General features: G+C 35.9%; 1 protein-coding gene across 1 annotated transcript in view; it reads right to left on the bottom strand.

The window, feature by feature from the left end:
• Positions 1-21,108, bottom strand: part of NPAS3 (neuronal PAS domain protein 3) — a 1,311,878-nt gene that overhangs the window by 652,266 nt on the left and 638,504 nt on the right. The window contains exon 4 of the mRNA XM_007938532.1: positions 9,810-9,886. Coding sequence (XP_007936723.1) covers positions 9,810-9,886 — 77 coding nt within the window. The remainder of the gene's footprint in view (positions 1-9,809; positions 9,887-21,108) is intronic.

Genomic DNA, 21,108 nt, shown 5'->3' with positions numbered 1-21,108 from the left:
ACTCGACGGCAAACAACAACAACTAATAAGTTAGTTTTGAATAACATATAATACTTTTCCTGCCAAGTGAAAATCTAAGGTGAAGAAGTATTGTGAAATAATAGTTTCGCCATCAACATCTGTGCACTTCTGTTTTTCAATTTAGAAAATGGATATTTTGATAAGACATACATTCCTGAGATAATGTGAAGACCAATGAGATAATTCTTGGCAGACCACAATAAGATTCTCTGATGAAAGTAATTCTATAAGTATGAAACACTAACCTAAAGAGAAAATACATGCTAGGGTCAGAGTGATGTCTACTTCATTAAAACCCAGCAGCTTAGAAGAAATTCACGTTGCAGGTGGGAGAGCCAATTGACTACTTTGTTCAATTATCAGTTTGCCAAATTAGATGCTAGACACATCAAATCTTTTATAAAGCCTACTTCAGGAGTTACAATTCATTCATAGGCAAATTTAACTTTGATCTCAGATCAATTACTAATAGAAGATGTGAATTAACTTTCACCATTGAAAACATTTTCCTACATGTCAATGCTGAGATCTTATTTAAGGTGAGGGTATGGGGAGAGAACAACAGATGTAGAAAATTCTGCTTTTCTTTTCTTTCTAAATGAAATTACTGTAAACCTTACATTCAATTGTTTTACAGCTCAATTGATAAGGTGTGTTCTTTTTTTTGTTGTTGTTCAAGAAAATTTAAAAGCAACTAATTTAAATATGCAAAATTATCTTGAGTTGTTCATACGTGAACTTAAAAGCCGTGCAACACAGGAAAATTAAGTAATTATGCCTCCAAGTTATTTACTGCAATTAAGCTCATTTATCATATGCAAATTAGTGCAAACTGGTCTCATTAGTTACTAAATTACTCAATATGAGCTGAACAATGTAGCACTCCAGTTTGTAATGAAAAATCCCTGTAGAAGCAAGCAGTATCAATTAAGCTAATTTGCATATGCAAATATATTCACCAACTTTCTCTTTTTCTATATTTAGTTTTAGATTTTCCTACCATTCTGGATCATAGGGAGATTATAGGGTCACTTACCTTTCTCTCTCACAGTTAAAGAAACTCTTTAAAAATGCCTCTATTATTTAAAATTATTTTAGCATTGATGTGCAACAGGATACTACCTTGCAAACATGACTCATCAGGAGTAAGAAGATGCAAAAGAAGAGGTATATATATATATATATATATATATATATACACACACACACACACACACACACACACACACAGACACACACACTAGTAAGTTCCAATAAAATAAATGATAAGTGTGAAATTTCAAATCATCAATAAAATAGACAAGGAACTATGAAATGAAGTGAAATGAAACAGAAAAGAGAAGATATCACTATCTCTCACAAAAGTCTTTTGAAAACACTACCATCAAATGTAATGAGAATGTTGGACTGGCTAGGCAGAATCTCAATAAAATAATAATTTGTATCTTTGCATAACTCAGCTTTGGAGGGTTATTTTTTTTTTAATATATATATACATATATTCACTTTTCTTTGTCAAGATTTTGAATTGTACTGGTAAACCTTTTCTTTTCCTTTGCATAATGATATTAAATAAGATCTGGATCAGAGCATATTTAACACTGGTAGCACAGTGGTTAACCACCCAGCTACTAACTGAAAGATTGGTGGTTCAAACCCACTAGCCATTCTGCAGCAAAAAGGTGTGGGCAGTCTGCTCTGTGAAGATTACAGCACTGGAAACCCTATGAGGCAATTCTACTCTGTTCTACAGGGTTGCTGTGAATTGGAATCAACTCAATGACAATAGGTTTGGGCTTGGTTTTGGTTTTACCCTCATTCCTAACATTACATTAATAAGTAGTTCCTTTTCCCTATATGTCTAGTTTATTTTCTCTACAGAATCTTTTACTTAGTCTTCTACAACTGACTCAGTCTCAAAAATTGGAGCAGGATTATGGCTTGAAGCACTTGAACAGTAACAAAGATGTAAAATGCCACAGGATATCATTCATTTTGGTCTCCTTATTAAATCAACCACCATTTTTAAATATTTCTGATACAGAAGCTTTATGTTCTCATTTGTCTCATAATAATTCTGCAGGACCAAAACAGTATGTGAACCAACTAGTCATAATTCAAGAGCATGCACTTAATCAATCTTCAAAATGTAATTAATACCAGAAATGTAGAAATTTAAATGCAAATCCTGATCTGATTTTCTCCTATCTATAAAAGCTTCTGTAAAACAGTCTCTCTTTTGAGATGTTACTCTGTCCTAGTATTCCATGGTTGAAGGTTTTGAGATAAAGAAAAACACATGATTGAAATACGACATTTCATTGAGGTCTATGGTATAATCTATCACATCCATGAAAATCACTGACCATTCTGGTTACCAGAAAAACAGCTATATTCGTTTCCTCTCTTTCCTGCCATTTTAAGAACACACATACCTTAATAAAACTGTTCTGCTGAAGAGATGGTCTTACAGGTGTCTTCTATAAGAGAGTTCTACTAAGAAATGATCCTACAAAAACAATCATCTTCCTACTTAGGGTGGGGCAGACAGGGAAATCACATTCTGGTCTGCCTTTTCTGACCCACTCCCAGTGAAAAAAACAAACCAGGGATTACCATCTTAGAATGTTTTTTGAAGTTCTTTCATAGCCTCCCTCAAAAAATTCACCCACGGGATTCTCTTCCCATTTGAGGCTAGAATGTTCTCAGAGCAATGCAAAAATTTCTAAATGGAAAGAAATAATGTAGGGTCAATGACACAGATGTAAGAAGGCTCAGGTAATATGGCCAAACTAAAAACTGACACATGAATACCATGTTTTTGCCATCATGTCTCATTTGGGCATTTCTTATAGAATATTCTTTTTATTTTCCCAAGACTAAATTTAAATAATAAGTGCATCCAATGTAATTTATGTACTAATATGTAAGTACCTACTATGATTTAATTTGTTCAACACAAAATTTTATTTCTTTTATAAAAATTAGTTATGGATAAAGTGTATTTTCAATCATTTTATAAGTATTTCATATCTACTAGTTATGGTATGTACTACATAATATCAGCAATATCACATATGCATATCTATCTACTGTTTTAATACTTGTGAGGTCAGTAAGGCAGCATTAGTAGGGACTAGGCAAATACAATACTACAATTTCTATATAGTAATTATATAAACATTATTTACAGAATAAAAAGCTTAAACCCTTCTGCTAAGGGCATGCAAATAATTAAAATACTCCATTCATAAATACGCCACCTAAGGGAAAGACATTTCACTATTTAATTTTATGTGTTACAAAGATGATACTTGTTACCATTTTGTGTTTCATTAAATCCGATAAAGCAAAATGTGAATATTCTACCCCATTGCTAAAATTAGGAAACTAAAATTAAATTTCACTCATATTTTTTCCATTTTAAGGAAATCATGAAAAGGGAGCATGAATGCTCTGAGAGAGCATTTAAAGAAAGAGCCAAATTTGTGCCTAGTCATGTGTACTATATTTGGGAAAGATGCCACAGAATGATGTCCTAAAGTTCTTGGATTTTCAGTTAGGCTTCACAAAAAGTACAATTTCCAATCTTGGCCTGCTTACTTCCTCTTATTCATTTGATTAATAAACTAAAATGTCTTGACTCAGTTCCAATATGTACATTTCACAGTCTTTTAGTTGCTATATTGACATCTCTTGAGCCTTAACTCTCCTGCAGAAAATGCCCCTGCCAGAAATGCATGCCTGAAACAGCTGTGGGTACACTGGGCTAAAACACTGGTCACAGTCAGTAATGAGGCAGTCCCAGAGTTGCACATACAGAACCTCGCAATAGTCCTGCCTACATGCACCACTACTGAATTGCTTTGCAAGATTTCATTTTACACTAATAGAGTTAACTATTAATTTTTACCTCAGTAGAAAATAAGTCAAATCTTTGGAGATACCACCAAACTTTTTTAATTTTCTAAGACAACATATGTCTAATAAGATGTGTGCAGTGAAAATGCATACTAAAATCCACAGAGTGGGTACATGAAAATTAAGATGTCTACCCTCATCTGTCACATCCCAAACCTCTAAACCAAGGGGTACTTAGTATGAACTTCTGTGAAACATTATTAGTGGCATAGGTAGCAAGGAATGTTGTCACCTGCTATGGTGAAGCCACAGGCATTTCCTGAGTCATATCTAGGTGCTCCAAAGTGACTTCTCTTTTACCTTTCAAAAGCAATCCATTCCCTGATATTATTCACTCCAACTATAAATGTCTTTATTACTTCATTTTATTATCATTCTCTTTTAAAAAATGCTCTTCTGATTTCTGAGGAGCTCTGGGGTTTTAGTGCTTAAGGCATTTAGCTGATAAGCAAAAGGTCGACTGTTCAAACCCACTAGCTGCTCTGAGGATGAAAGATGAGGCATTCCATTTTGTAGATTTACAGCCTTGGAAACCCAATGAGGAGTCACTATGAGTCAGAATCAATTTGGTGACAGTGAGTTTGGTTTTTTCATTTCTTAGCAGTGTAATAATCTAGTTAGTATCCTCGATTCAAATTCTAATTTTATCACTTAACTAGCCATGTGACCTATAAGTCATTTAAATTTTTAAAGGCTTTGCTTACTCAATTTTAAAAGGTGCAAATTATAGCACCTCTTTCATAGGCCCATGTTGTGCCAATGATGATTTAAAAAGAGAATTTAGTACAATACCTGAAAATTATTACATGATAAAGATTCAGCTAGTTTAAGCTAATCGACCCAGCCTAGACTTTTTCTAACTTAAACACACATACACACACTCCATACACACACATCACATGATATTTGTGTTAGAAATGCAAATATCTAGATAAAATAAAAATACCCAACGGCAGGAAAGTGGTTAAATAAATTATGATACATTCACAGCATGGAATGGAATTTAGCCATTGATAATAATGAAAATTTATTCTTAATACAGAGAGAACCACAAGATTGATTTTTAAAAAGCAGATTACTAAACAGAATATAATTAGCCAATCGTTAGTTTTCCATCTATGCTCCAGTACACACAGAATGTTTGGCACCATGAGACTCTCAACATGTAAACATACTCTTACAATATTACAAACATAATTTTCTCTTGACACTACCTTCTCATCTCCCACCCTTCCTTTACCACAAACATCCATATTCTTCTCCCTTACCTTCTATCACTCTTTAGGTTTGTGTTCTGTACCTAGCACTTTACTGCTTCTCCAAAGATCTCTAAATGACATCTCCTCAGCACTTATATTAACAAAGGATTTATCCTAGTAACTTAATAATTTGACATTATTAATACCCCTTCTTGTAGCAGAATCATATCTTGTGGGTTTTCTCCTACCCTTTATCTATTCTTTTCCCATTTTCTTCTATTTTTTTCTCTTAAATGACGATAAACCACAGAACTGCTTCTCCTCAACCCTCTTCACACTTTGCTCCACATTTTTACCGTGTGTCTGCAGCTCAGGACTTGACATGGAGTATTATCCATATACACACTAGTGATCAGTGATCACACTATAAATCTAAGGTCCCTATTTTCTTCTAGCCCTGGGCTCAATCTTGTTCCAGATAATCAGATCCAAGTTTCCCCTGCTCAGAGCCGATACCAACTTGATATTTAACAGAATATCCCTTTGAACTTTTCTCAAGTAATAGTATCCCCAGACAACTAGTTATCAACATAGAAATTTGGGGTTGGTAGTAACTCCTATCATTCCCTAGGCCTTTCAGATCTAATTAACAACCATGTCCCACTTCTCAATGTCATACCTTGATTTCTATCTCAATTTCATATCTGTACCTCCACAAACAGAACCTGTATCTTGGAGATGTTCAATTTCTCTTTCTTGGACTATTATAAAAATTTCCTAAATTGTCTCTTTATATCACACACTGAAAGACTTCCTACACATTTACATATATATATAAGCAAAACAAATCCTTATTTTACAACTCTGTGGTATAAAAGCCTTCTTCATTGGCTCAACACTGGTTACAGAATACAGTGCAAACCTCCTGGCTTGGCTCCTTAGTTAGTCACAATATGGCTCATGTGATTTCTCTGTATTCACCTTTTTCATACTCAGCTGTGCATCCAAAGCTGCAAACGAACCAAATGCATTAAAAGTCCCTAAACAGGACTAAAAATTACTTTTCTTCATGCCTTTGCATGGATAGTCTCTTTGCTTGGAAAATTTTTCTATTTTCTTTGCCTAGTAAATTGTCATTCATCCTTCAAAAACTTTGAGAAGCCTTATTTGATGCCTTCTGGGAAATATAGACCATCACTCTTCTACAACCCACAGTACTTAATTTGTGTGAAGCTCTCACATTATGAGACCTTCTGGTTCCTCTTTCAACCTGACTATAAGCAGTTAAGACTGTCAGTCTTATGCCTAGTACAGTGGAATTTGTGTTCTTACTAAGTACCTGAAACTTTATTTATTTTGATAAATGACTATAAATCTAAGGTCCGAGACCTTGCCTACCTTGTTGACCATGCAAGTTTTTAACAAAAATTTTCCAAGTGAAAGAAGAGTAGGAGGGGGGAAGGGAAGGAAGAATTCATTCTAGTATACATGAATCAAGCAGCTTCAACCACTGATCTTCCTGAAGGAATTGGAATCATATTATCTTTGTAGACAACTGAGATATTGTTGAACATCATACAGGCATGGGCCTATGGACTCGAAGGTTCTTCTGATAGGAGGCAAGATAACTAATTAGATACCCAGGAGAGGCCTTACTAATTTCTACTACTTCCCGCCCCCCACCTGCCCACAATTCCAACATTTCATTTAGATAATTATATATACCTATTCCTCACTTATCAATCATCTTATCAAGCATTTCACATTTATGACAATACTAAAATACTTACTACTGGACTATGTTGTGCATTAATGACATACATCTGGCAGTAACAAATGCCAAAGTGTGAGGCAAGAGTAATGCTGACTGTGATGTTTAAGGTTATGTGTCAACTTGGCTGGGCTATGATTCTCAGTGGTTTTGCAGTTATGCAATGATGTACTTTGGCAGTTACGTAATGATGAAATTTGGCAGTTATAATAATCATCTTCCATTTTGTGATCTGATGTGGTCTTCTGCTATTCTTTTAACACCGATTTTTGTGTAACAACTTGGTTTTGGAATCTAACCATGTTAGTAAGGAGAAGGTGTACATACTTTCCTCTATATTACCACTGATTGCACAATTAAATAATAAGAAGTGGTCATTTCTATGGAAATTTTAAGATTATCTAGTTTAACCATATTTTGATGCTTAACCTTCTTGAAAGCTTTCCTACTAAGATACCCATATTTTCCCTTAATGTGGGCAGCTCTATTGGGAAATTCTGTTGCATGAAGGCAATTTATTTTTCTCTTCAACTTCCATCCATTTCTCCTTTTTATTTTCCACACTCTGAAACAACACAGAATATGTCTTATCCTTTTTGCAAATGGAGCCTTGAAATATATTATTTAAAAAAAAAAAAAAAACCTCACTGCCATTGAGTCTATTCCAACTCATAGCAACCTTCTTTGGGTTTCCAAGGCAGTAAATTTTTACAAAAGTAGATTGACCAGTCTTCCTTCCCCAGAGTGGCTGGTGGGTTTGAACTGCCAACCTTCTGGTTAGCAGTCAAATGCCTTAGGCACTACACCAGCAGAGCTCCTTTTCAAATATACAGAGGCCATTAATAATCCTTTTAAGGCATGTGTTGTTCAAAATTCATCTTTACCAGATCCTCTGGACATTCTTCCCATAAAATGACTTCTAGTCCTCTCACCAGTCTGTTTGCTCTACCAAATGACATATAGTTGTATATGTTCCTTTTATTGTCTGGTGCTGAAACAGGGTGTGACAAATTCAGAGAGCAGAACTGCATAGCAGGCTCACTTTAGGTCCTCTTTCTTCTCAAGGCAACCAATGTTCATTTGGAAATTAGGACAGGCATTCTAACACTTCTGTATTGAGCTTATGTTTTATGCTTAATTCAGACTCCTAAGTTTTGTGTTAGTTTTAAATTCTTCAATTTCTACGCCGTATCTCCTCCACCCTATAGGAATATGGAGCTAAGTAAAATATATACAGAAATAACGATATAGAGCTATTCTTTGATTCATTTTTTGAGGAAGTCTTAAGCACTGACTGCTTCAGAACAGAAATAGAAGTGGTCCTGAATCACATCAGACTCTAACAACATACATGTTAATACAAAACTTATAAAGGATATGCTGAACAAAAGATATACAGGAAAAAAATAGAAGTAAATTTTGAAGATCTAGAAAGAAGTAAGACCCCTCCTGTATTCTTGAAACTAATCCTAGGTAACTGCAAAGGTAATTCAAAATTTTATGTGCATGACAGAGCAACATCTCTCAAGATTTGTTTCAAGAAAACTTTTGTAGGCCATTAACAGATATCAGTGAGGAAAAGAGAAATATTAAATTAATTAATGCTTACAGGTTTCCTTATTGTAAGATCTTTCAGGATCTTAAATTTGCAAATATGATTTGTGAAAAGTTAGACTTGACAGAAGTTCAAAATCACCTTAGAAAGTTTTGAAATTCATAAATTACTAGACTGTACCCTACAGATTTTGGTTCAGTAGGTCCAGAATGAGGCCCAGGAATGCATGCTTTGAATATGTGTCTCAAATGATTCTGAAACTCTAAGACACTGCTTTGGGAAACTCCTGAAATTTGACCAGGACCTTTTTTTTAAAAAAGAGAGGATCTGGTGATAAGACTTTTCTAGGTTACACACTAGGGAACAATATGCTAGATTCAATACTACTTTGGCTGCCTAGAAAATAAAAGCACCATAGGGGCCATTTTAAAACTCTGAATGGACAGGAATCTGGAGTTTATTTTTATCTCAAAGTTTATCTCAGAAAAATACAACCATGATTTCAAAATATAGAAAGCTGCCTAAATATTCCAAACATGTCTACTTCTCTAAGATCATGTTAAAAAATCCATCCTACATAGTGAAAAGTATGTTTGGCCATGGAAGCATTTATCTTGAAAGCAGAAACAATGTAGAATAATAACCCATAGATGAAGGAGAACATTACTGGCAAGGTCTTGTGAAAAATAGTTTTTAGTAAATAAGCAAGATGCCAAGTTTGGGATGAATCTTCTCTAAGATAAAGAACTGCAGTTCCATCCTAGTAAGCCTCATGTTTATTTGTCATGAACTTCATTGGCTAAAGCAATTATAATCATTTGTCTTCTTTTACTTAAAAATATACTTTAAAATTTCATCTTGAGAAATTTTCTAATTTGAGGAGGAAAACACTAAGAGTGGAAGCACTTGAGAATACAAACTCAAGCAAAGAACAATTGAAACTTGACAACACATAAAAATGTCACATTACTTTCACAACATAACTTTGCTCTTCCAAAAACAATATGTAGCTCTAAAAGACACATATATCCACTTACAAACAGTGCACACACAATCATTCTGGAAACAGCCAGCTACTATACACTGAGCGTCAACTAAATAGTGCAACTCATCTAAATTATCACAGCACAAATAATACTTGCCCTCCCTTTCTCATTAATATGCTCTCAAGGGATGGCTTTCTAAAAAGAAGAAAAAATGAATTCATAAGAATTTCATAAAGCCAATATGAAATAACAGTTAAATGCATAGCTAAATTAAAAAAATACAAACGTTTTATATATATATATATATATGGATATTTCTTGGTAAAATATAAGCAAGCTTTTTTTTTTTAAGGTACCTGTAATATGTGACTTCCCAAGTGTGCTTCAAATACTTCAATGGCTAGTGCACTGGGGCTTCTCCTTCGTTGTGCACCTATAACTTAAAGAAAAAAAAAAAAAAAGGAAGGGAGGAGAGAAGAAAGGAAGGAAGGAAGGAAGGGGGAAGAGAAAAGAAAGAAAAAAGAAAAATTAAGTTGGAGCTCAGGTTTCACACCTTCAGCTTAATTTATTTCTAATTACAGTACTAGTTAGTTACTATATCAATGAGATGTGAAAGAACCACCGCCCAGTGTTAATTTGGATTCTGAGTTGCCTGAGCATAAGCAGAGCTTAGGATATATTTTCAATTCTAGAAGCATTTAAAAGAAACACATGCATCCTTTTTTTTTTCTTCTTTTTTAAAATTTTCACTTTTAATTGTTTTTCCTCTACTGGATCAAAAACATACAAAGGTTGAAATTTCCTTAAAAAATTAACTAGTAAAATATGTTTCTTAAAATTGAAATATTGACATTTTAAATTATACATACACTGACTTTATTTTCCCCCCTCAAAGAAACCTAAACTTTCCAAATCCTCTAGAGTATCAAACTAACAGGAAAGTTTTGTTTTTTTTTTTAATGCAATAGCTTTATCAAATTTAATAACCACAGCATGTCAGATATTATCAAATTGCATTAAGAAACTTTCATTAATGACCATTTGTAGCAGCATAAGAGTCTCAGGATGGCTGGATTAAATTTTTACTGAATATTCACGTATATATTCATGTATAACTAATTATTCCTACAAAACTGATAAGAAGCCCACATGGGCTCTTACCTAAATATCCCTCATACAGTTTGGTGACTATTCCTTACCTGGAGTACAGAATATCCCTGGTTCTCCTACTAAGTAGCAATCAGTCCCATTCCTTGTGTAACTATGCTTCGTAGGTACCTTCCACCCAAGGAGCCCCGCAACCTTAAAAATGTGGGCTTAAACCAAGATGCTCACAGGATCCAAAATTGAGAGTCTTTTCCTTCCAATTGTTTTGCATGTGGTCCTAATTTGCTTTTAAATTTATTTTCTAGGCACTTTTCTTCTTTCTTTCTTCCTTGTCTCTCTCTCTTTCAACTCTCAAGATCATGAAAATTGGTTTTATTTACAGTTATTTATAAAAATATTTAGATATTTTCTATATTTTTAACAAGTAAGCTCTCCATGTCTTTCTGCTTTCCTTAAAAATTTCATTACAAACTTATGCTCCTTCAAATCCAGATATTACAAACTGAAAATGAAATCAAATTCCTTTGCTTTCTTACTCCTAAAACCACTTTCAGCTAGTTGACAAGAAAATTCCAGCAGAAATGCTGCTGAGATAACTGTTACGTTTCAGTTATTGAGTCAGTCAGTTGGATCCATAGCTTAGTAGGGATAATATAAATGCACTTATGATTATTGTGCCGTGCAAAAATAGGGCATTTGCCCCTGCAATTGTGAGTTAGTTACTGTGATGTTTGAAAGGCACTTTGAAAATGGCATGGGTGTTTAGTATCGTTATTACTGGCAAGAAAAAAAGAGCATTTTTTCCAATGGAAAAATTTATAAAGTATAATTGAAGAATGATTACTATCAAAGAATATTTTAGCTAGAAGGGATCTTGGAGAGCTGTACTCCAACCTTTTCATTTGTTTCAGAAGCAAAACCCACAACTATTAATTGTAATATAGAAAAATCAGTTTTTCTACCCTAAGATTAATCTTTAATATAAGTAAAGGCATACATTGTCAAAGTTTAATATTCAAATACACTTAAGACAGTACTAGTGTGTGCGTGTTTCTGATTAATTTCCTATTCTAACATGCACATTACTCCTTTCAAAACTCCTTTGGCAATTTTGATAATGCAGCTGTCTTGATGAATACTGTTTTCAGTTTCTAGAGTGTTAATTGCACATTATGGTAGCTTGGTGCAAATGATCCCACATGAATAAAATCTGCAGCTTTTTTTTTAAAGATTGTGGGATGGGAAGCTTTGAGAGGGAGAAGGGAGAAGTTGAAAAACTTTTAAAGTGTCCACTTTCTGTGTTTGAGGCAGTAATTATGATTCAGAAAGCTGCTTATTAATAGTTTACAATTTGGAGCATTTGGGGACTTCCAATTACAATGGTCAAAATAAACCATCACATCTCACAAAACCAAATGGACTGATTTTAGAGAACTTAAACTATCCTAGAAAGCACTGGATTAAGAGGCCGCCAGGAGAGTAGACGCTCCCAACCTACAGAGGGACTCTAAAACAACATAGGAAATGCAAGAAGAAGGTTCATTTACTAGAAGGTTTAAGAGGCACACCCCAATAACAACAGATGGTGGCTAAACTGCCTTCTAGAATTATGGAGACAGCTGACCTCAGTGAGTGCTATGAGGATTATACAAGCACGGACAATTAGGGTCTTTCTATTTCCTGCCTTTCCCCACTCAAGATTCAGCCTCTTCTCTTAAAAAAAAAAATAAAGTTGCATATAAACAAATAATAGTTTTATTGAAAGAACATATTAGTTAGCCAGTGGCTCCCATTTGTCTTCACCAGAACTTACATCCATGTGTCCTACGTGCATAGTTATTCTTTGTTCTTCAAATGCTCTAGAAATCTGAGTGTGCATCCCAGTACATGTTAGCATAATATACAAGTAACTTGTAAGTAGTTTCATGCTCTTCTATTCAATGGCATTTTTATGGCACTGGAACTTCTCAGTGATTTATATGTTTTGCACTTATGCAGGTGATATGGGGCTGTAATGACAGTTCCTAATTTTACAACCAACATAAATATGTTAAACAGGAGCCCATTATGGCCTTGGTAGGAGCCTAGCTCTAACACTAGCACTATTGGTAAATGAATACATGTTAAATATGTGCTTCTTATCTTGTCCTTTTTATGCTGTCATATTTGGCTTTTTGAGAACTCAGACAATAATCTGATAACTCAAGAACAATGCAAATACAGTTATTTTCATATCAATCTCATTGAGTTTATAGAGATCATTGATGTCTAAAGAAAAATTTAATGGGCATATCCACAATGAGACACATCATCCTCAAAAAAGGTAACAGCTTCTTAGGAAAGTCTCTCAGATTTTTGTAATTTGGAAACTGACAGTTTCTGAAAATACCTTGTAGCCTAGAAACAATGCTATTACTGAATAGGTTATTGTTTTTGTTTAATCTGATCTACTGACATATTCTAGTTCTTTGTTCAATTAAAGAAACTACACTTTCAAATGTAAAGAACATAATTAACCAAACAATGCACAGGGCTTTGCTAAATAAATGGAATGTGTGATTCCCTTTCACTAACTTACTGATGTTGAGGCATGAGTTTTGAACTGCATTGGTTTACATAAACTGGTAAAAGAAAACAAAGATCAAACCATAGTAATTCACCTTCAAATATGATTCAATGTACATTTAGCACATGCTTTTGTGATGTTGAAAATAGCTAGCTATTGTCATGTAGTGTTATAAAACTAGTGAAGCATTGGACTAATAAATAGTCCAAAAGAAAATGTTAAGCAATTTCAAACAAATCTAGGTCAGCATATAACTATCAACAAACACCACTATCTCATGTTTACAAAATAAAGCACTTAGAGTTTTAACAGACTTTAAAAGTAAGTGATAAATAGGAAGAAGGATTTTTAAAAATTAACTAAAGAAATTTTGATTGTCCCTTTCAGAAATACAAAGTTATGTGACAAATCATTTGGACTGTGCATTTGGCTTTTCTCTTGTTAAGAAGTAGAAACATAGAAGGAAACCACAATCTGAAACATGTACCTGAAAAATTGGTTTGTCCCTTAACAATGTCAGCAAAAATGTTCTAATCTAGCCTCTTCAGCATAACCTCAAATTGTGGTCTTTGAGAATTAATTCAGGGTAGTAAAAGACAATCACTCTTTTGGGAAATATACCGCACACTCCCAGTCATATTCTTAACCAGTGCTCGTCACCTTTGGGGATGCACAAACGTGAGGAAGGCTGAGGATGAGAGCTCAGTGGGAGTTTGACCTATTCAGCCAAAAGGTCAGCATGCCACAGAAGAACCCATTACAAAACAGAAACAGGACAGCTCAGTGGACACACATAATGAAAGGCAGAAAAGTCACGAGCCCTACATGCCTTGTGTCCTGCATTGCCCTTTTCCTTCAGAACCCTCCCTACCCCCACTTCCAGAGCAGGTGGAGCTGGCCCAATCCCTTGTCAGAACAATTCACAATAGGAAGGTGGACTACGGGCAGGGAGACACAAAGGTGCTCCTTATTCAAGAGGTCACTTCAAAAGACATTACAAGGTGAACATGAGTGAAACAGAGACAGAGTTTCCACTGGATTATATTATTAGGGAAAATAATCATAGTCAGATAGAGAAGACCATTCAGGAGTATTTTCTCACTCCCACCTGACCCCTACAGTGGGAAGCAGTGTGGCACATGACTGGCATGTTGGCTTAAAGTTCTGCAGATAGTGTTTCAAGAATGGAATCATTTGCCAAGTGAGAAACCAGGTCGCCTCTCCAGCTATTACTTTTATGGCTGCCCCGTGAATCCCTCATCCAAGGGACAAGAATCCCTTCCCACACTACGTTTGGGAGGAAGGGAGGACTAAAGGGCATGCCAAATGGAATCCTCAGACACTGCACCCTAGGCCTTAGCAACTGGGCTAAGCAAAGTCAGGGTCTGGGAAAGAACGGAGTACAGAATGCTTAATGAGTCTTTCATGGCTACCGAAAAAAAAGAAATGGGATTTCCCTGGAAGAATCTCAATTAGCATCCCTCACTGTAGGGCCAAAGAAGACAGGGTTTTCCTAGGAGCTTCAGAAGTATAAGATACATGTGTGTATGCATGTGTTTGTGTGTGGTAATCTTTGTGTATGTATGTCTATGTTTCTCAAAGTAAAATTTGCTCTGTTTGCATTTAATATGGGACCAAATCATTATTTTGAAACAGGTTCTCACAATTCTGTTTAATATCCACATTCACAACTTGTGTCCTTTCAACCCTAACCTCCTTGGTGTCTGTGTGTGCTTTAGACACTGGGTGCATTTCAGGGTTTGGTAAGAGGAAACAATTAGTGCTAGGTACCAGCTTAACCAACACAGCAACAGTGTAAGGGAAACCCTATTGTCACAAACTACTCTATGTGCAGTTTCCACTCAAATGCATTAAGTAAATATCTGAAAGCAAATAATAACAATTCTTTTTCAATGTGCTTTCATTAAGATTAATTTTTGTCTTTTAAAAGGTAGGCAGGCCAGATAGAGAAACAGGCAAAAGAGTTCCCAACCGGAATGCCTAACTAAAAATAAATCCATGGAAAAAAAAACAAAACATACTTGTATGTGGGAGCATGTACATACTAGATTCATGTTTAAATTCTTATTTAGGAGATATTTAAAAATAAAATAAACACATTTTCATAATTCATATTCTAGGACTCATTAACACATTATACTACCAATTTATACAAAAAATATTTAATCCAATGATATAATTGAAATTTTAACAAGTCTATATTGATTCAAAATTCTTTGATGTAGCATATATTTAAATTTCTTCTAATATTTAAGAATGGGTTGAATTCATTATGGGAAAACATTAAGAAGATATGACTATGGAAGTATTAACAGTTATTACTGAGTCAGAATCAACACCACAGCTATGGGCTTCGTTAGTTGATGGATAATGAATTGCTGAATTTTAGAAAAACACATCATATCTACCTTTCTCAAAGATTCAAGTTTACATTGCTTCTATTAGTAAAGAACTAATGAGAAAACATACAAAAGTCTAGTTCAATAGATCTGTTTAGTCAATGAGGTGTTTATCACACACTTCTCATCTTCCAAGAATCAAATATTATTCACATAACTTTTGAAAATTTTTCAAATTTTTCACACCAAAATTGCAAAGTCCTACAGATGTGAAATAGTACCTGGTATTACTATAATAACTATTGCCAATGTTTCCATGTATTTGATTAGCGACCAATTACAAGCACTTCTTTTTAGCAGACATTGTCCCTTTTAAAGATTCACTTTGTACTTCCAGTTTTCCTTTTGAATTGAAGGTAATCAGAGTTTCTAGCTATCTGCTGTACCTGGAGAAAGGGAAAACATTGCCCTTCTCCAACAATCTAGTAGTCACTATAGGAACTACTGCACTAGTCTCACAAGGGCTACATATAGGGTAATTAACATTCTTCATGGGAGAACCCATGGGAAGAACACTTCACTTTGACAATGAAATTCTTAAGGCAGTGGGTTAAGCCACTGTTTGGAATGACAGCACCTGAAGGAATGATGAAGCCCTAACTATCAACATCACTGAGGATGGAAACCTCAGAAAAATTCAGGCATGATCCATCATCTGAACCAGGGAGGGAGGATTGGAGCATATAAGGAAAATCCTCAAGGGAAGGCAAGATTGCATAGAGGGAGAGATGCATGCTATTGACCAGAGCATGCCTTACATGCCTGGTACTATAGAAGCAATCATTACAAGCCCAAATGGTAATTATTCCTAAATCTTTTCCAATCACTTCAAAATAACAATGTATAAAAAGAGAGGACAGTTATCAATGACCAAAGTCTGAAAACATATCTAAGTCTTTCCTCAATGTGTTTATTAGCTTCTGGTAGCATAGTGCCTAAGGCACTTGACTGCTAACCAGAAGGCTGGTGGTTCAAACCCACCAGCCACTCCTCAGAAAGAAGATGGGGCAATCTACTTTCGTAGTGATACTGCCTTGGAAACCCAAGGAGTGGTCACTATGAGTCGGGTCCGACTCGATGGCACATAACAACAACAACAACAAACTTGATGTTACAGGGATTGACTTTGGATACAAAGTTTAAAGTTAATGATTTACATTGCTTCCCTTTCCATACTGAAAGGAGCACAGAGTTTAAGTACTTGGCTGCTTATTGAAAGATCAGTGGTTCTAATCCACTGGCCACTCTGTGGGAGAAAGATGAGGCAGTCTGCTTCAGCAAAGATTTACTGCCTTGGAAATCCTATGGGGAATTTCACTCTGTCCTATAGGGTCAGTTTTAGTTGGAATCAACATAACAGCCATAGGTTTAGTTTTTCCATAGAGAAGAAAATGTCAATTTTCTCTAATAAATAAATAAAAGTAGAATATGGACCCTAGCTAATTACTGTTTTGGGGCTCCTAGCAGAGATTTGGGATATGTTGGATTGCAACCCCCACTGAAACTGGGGAGTTTTTAAGAATGATAAAGTGACTTCAAAATGAAGAATATAGACTATGGGACTCATAGAGTGGCAGTCTTGATTCTTATGTAACATGTACTCAGAAAGAAAATATAAACTAATTTGTTCTGGCTTCATGCCTATGACAGCAAACAGGTCTTAAGCCTCACTCTGTGGCTTAAGCACTATGCTATATATTTGGGATGTAACCTACTTCGTCAGACTTGCAGTGCACTGCAAGACAGTCTTGTATGATAGAAGAATCCAGGCACTTACACAGAGTGGGCCTCATAAAGCCTGAATATGCTCCTGATAGAGAAAACTGTCCAGGTTTCTGAGTATAATCTTCAGGCTTGAGATTTGAGCTTCTTCTTCTGTTATTGTTGTGCTTAAATTCCAATGACCATTTATTTCCAAGAAAGTAACATCTCATGAATTAAGCACACAGTTCACAGAAAAAAACAAGTTTTCTCTGACCACCATTTTCAAACAGAGAAATTGAAAGAATACATCAAATTGGGATGTGAATATAGCACCAACTTTTGGAAAGTTTAACTTGTCCTTTAATTGGCAGAAATTATCTCCCCTACAGTATGTTAAAAAAAAAAGTGAGAAATTTCAATATTTATTGGGAGTTAGTTTAGTGTGCTCCCATAAGAAAAAGGAAAAAAGAAAAAGCATTATTATATCTTCATTTCGAAAACTGTCACAAAAGCTTTTTAGATGAGTACTTCCTACTGCCCTCACTTCTGGCCTCAGGGGTACTCAAACTGTTAGTGTCATGATGTAAGAAGGGGGTAGAGAGTATCACTGAATCATGTAGTCAATACTTGCTGGTAAAAGAAAGAGATCCACATCAGTTACCTTGATTTTCTTTCCATCTGATCGCGAAGGTTCATGTTATGACATTTTTAACATCTGCTACAAATGCAGAGGTAAGTCAGCACAACCTTATTACTGCTAGCCTAATACTCCACCCACTCACTGGGTTTTCATAGGGCTACTGATTCAACAGGGAACTAAGATCATTGGATGTGTAGGAAGTAGTGTGTGTGGCTGTGGGTGAAAGAAGATAATGTTTCTTGCTCTCTCCCTATTATCTCTCCTGTTCACCTTTATATATATATGTAAAGATATTCTCTTTCTCTCTCACTCACTCACTTTTGGATCATGCTAATGCTTGGCACTGTATTCAGTGACTTTATTTCTGCCAAAAGAAAAGTCAATATAAACAGTTCTATGAAATAGTGAGGTATTGGTCCAAAGGACACAATGCTCTGCTTATAGCAGTATCTCCTATGGAAAAGTCACTCTTACCAATTTCAAAATGGATGGTTCAAAGCCCAACCATCTTAGGCTATGGTATTGTATCTATTCGTCCAAAATTGAGCATGCACTTATGAGAGATACTAAGCCGTTGACATAAGTGCTGAAGATGCAAGCCAGGCTCCCATTTCCACTTCCAGATGCTTTGTATACCAGTAAAAGAAAGGTAAAAGCATCTGTGCAACACATATGTTGAGGCACTATGACAAAGGACATAAAAATTAAAAGGCACAGTCCTAACCTTTCAGGTGATCACAGTCTAGTGGGGACACTGACATATAAGCAAATGAATAAAATGCAATAAGTGTGCAATTACCAGCTCAGGATGGGGAGGAGATAAAATGGAGTCAGGAAAGGCCTCAGAATCTAGAGTATGGAGAGTGAGCTTACTTGAACAATGATATCCAACAGTCAGATCCCTGGTGGTTCAATGGCCAGACATAAAACCCAGGGCAAAGGCACTTTTAACACAGCTACTCATGCAAGGTTCCAAGGTTACCACCCTACTTTGCTTTAACTTGCTTTTCCTTAGGCATATACCAATGGACCTCCATACTCTGTTAGACACTCCCTGGACTGAATCCTGCCACTACTACAGTGCCTTCTTGGAGGTCAACACTGTCCCTTAACAGCTATATGCTTACACCCAAGAGGAACAAGGTCCACTCAGCACTGTCTGAAAACAATGGCTTCACAATTTTGCCTCTTTACTACCCCACTCTACATGAATGCTACTGCTTGCATCAAAACCCCTAAAATACATAAAGACATCACAGTACCCAGAGTGGCATATGCAAAGAAACTGAGTCACCAACCAGATTGTCATGTCATTTCACCGGGGAGTTCTGAAGGAGACCCTCATGACTCAGGTCCCTTACTTTAAAGACCAGTGACTTGTTCCCAGGATGGTGTCAGCTCTCTGTGTGTACAGGGAGAGATCAATGGGAAGGGTCATATTATTGGAAGACATGTCTACACAGAGAAAAGGATTTGGATTTTGGAGTCAGACAGAACAAGTTTTAAATCCTCTGTTTATCTTTAATTAGCTTAGTTTCCTTGGACAAAGTAGGCTTTGTGGACCTCAATTTCTCCTTCTGTAAAGGGGGTTAATGCCTCTGAGAGCTACAGTGAGGACAAGGAACTCTGGTGTTACAGCGGTTAAAGTGCTCAAGTACTAACTGAAAGGTTGGCAGTTTAAATCTACTCGCTTCTTTGCTGGAGGAAGATATGGTAGTCTTCTTCCATAAATAGTACAGACTTAGGAACTCTATGGAATTGTTGTTCTCTGCCCTACAGTGTCATTAAGAGTCAGTATTGACTTGATGGCAGCAGGTTTGAGTATTTTGGGGCATGAGCTCCTCACTCTGCTTTAATTTTCCTTATATAACTTGTATTCTGTCTGTCTTTTCCACTAGCATGTTACCTTCACAAGCTAGGGGCATCATTGTTTGCACTGTGAAAACCCTAGCAGAGGACATAAAACCCTACCAGAGGGCCCAGCACACAGAGGGCACAATAAATACTTATGAATGAATGAACGTTCTAGAGCACAGTGTCCGGCCCATAGAAGGCAGTGAGTACATGCCAACGCCCTGCTCCTTGTTATGAAAAGCTAAGGCTGGGCCAAAGATGACTTTTCTAAATGAATAAGCTTTATCCCAATTTCAGTAGTAACATTAGGACTTTTCCCTGTGCAATGTTCCTTTCCTCTGGCTTGATGGCCAATCTACAGTGTCACCACAAAGCCTGTGAGCCAGCCTATAATCAGAGCCTCAAAACAATGCAAACGTTTCACACATACTTGGGCAGAGAGCCAGCAATTCACTGAATGTCAGCAACTGTCCACTGAATTTTCTTTGGAAGGATTCACTCATGCCCTATTCTAGCAGTAATTGGCATTTGTTTTAAGATACTGAATGCCTCAGACATAACTCGATTAAATAAACATACATAGCTACCTACCTACAGTGGCAACCAAAACTAGCTCTTGTTTCCCCACCGCATTTCATCTGATAAACAAAAGCACATACAATTATCAACGGTAACTAAGCGGGAGGTAAGGCTTGCTTACGTGAGCAGATCAGGGTCTGCATCCTCCATCCAACATAACTGTTGCTGCCTTCCTCTTGGGAAGCTGCAGAGTCTATGCTTTAGGCCAGTTTTAGAAACTGAATAAGAAAATGAGTACCGTTTGGAGTATACAAATCAGTAAACAGACTGATAACACTGTCAGATACAGAGTTAAGAACATGCACAAGCATATGCTTTCCCATTCCCTGTCATATCACCACCATGAAATGTATTAAGGACAAAAAGATAACTGTGGGGATATGTTATTTACATCCAAAGTTGAGCTCAAGCATTTCTCTATTAAGGCTCCTAATGTGCTTCTTCCTCTGAATAACAGAGCTCTTAGGCAAGCTCTCTTCTTAATGCAAGAGTCAAACACAAAAATTTATATATATATATATATTAAAATATATAAAAGCTAGAACTAGATAAGGTGAAAACCTGTCAGAGAAGGAAAACTCAAATATTTTCCACTAAAGGGAACAAAAGAAAACTGGTAAGACTGCACCTGTCAAAAGTGAAAACTTGTAAGACCCAGGAAAACAAGGTAGTCCCGTTGAAGTCCAGATCTCACGGGTTTCACTGTATAATTACAGAAATTCTAGAGAGCCTCTGAAACCCATCTATAGACCCAGGTCAAGAACTCTGGCTTCAGACAAGAGCCA

This window comes from Orycteropus afer, unplaced genomic scaffold (assembly GCF_000298275.1).
Source record: "Orycteropus afer afer isolate SDZICR_OR568_19922 unplaced genomic scaffold, OryAfe1.0 scaffold00051, whole genome shotgun sequence".
Lineage (NCBI taxonomy): Eukaryota > Metazoa > Chordata > Mammalia > Tubulidentata > Orycteropodidae > Orycteropus > Orycteropus afer.
Note: the sequence above shows the minus strand (reverse complement) of the source record. Positions and strands in the feature narration are given on the sequence as shown.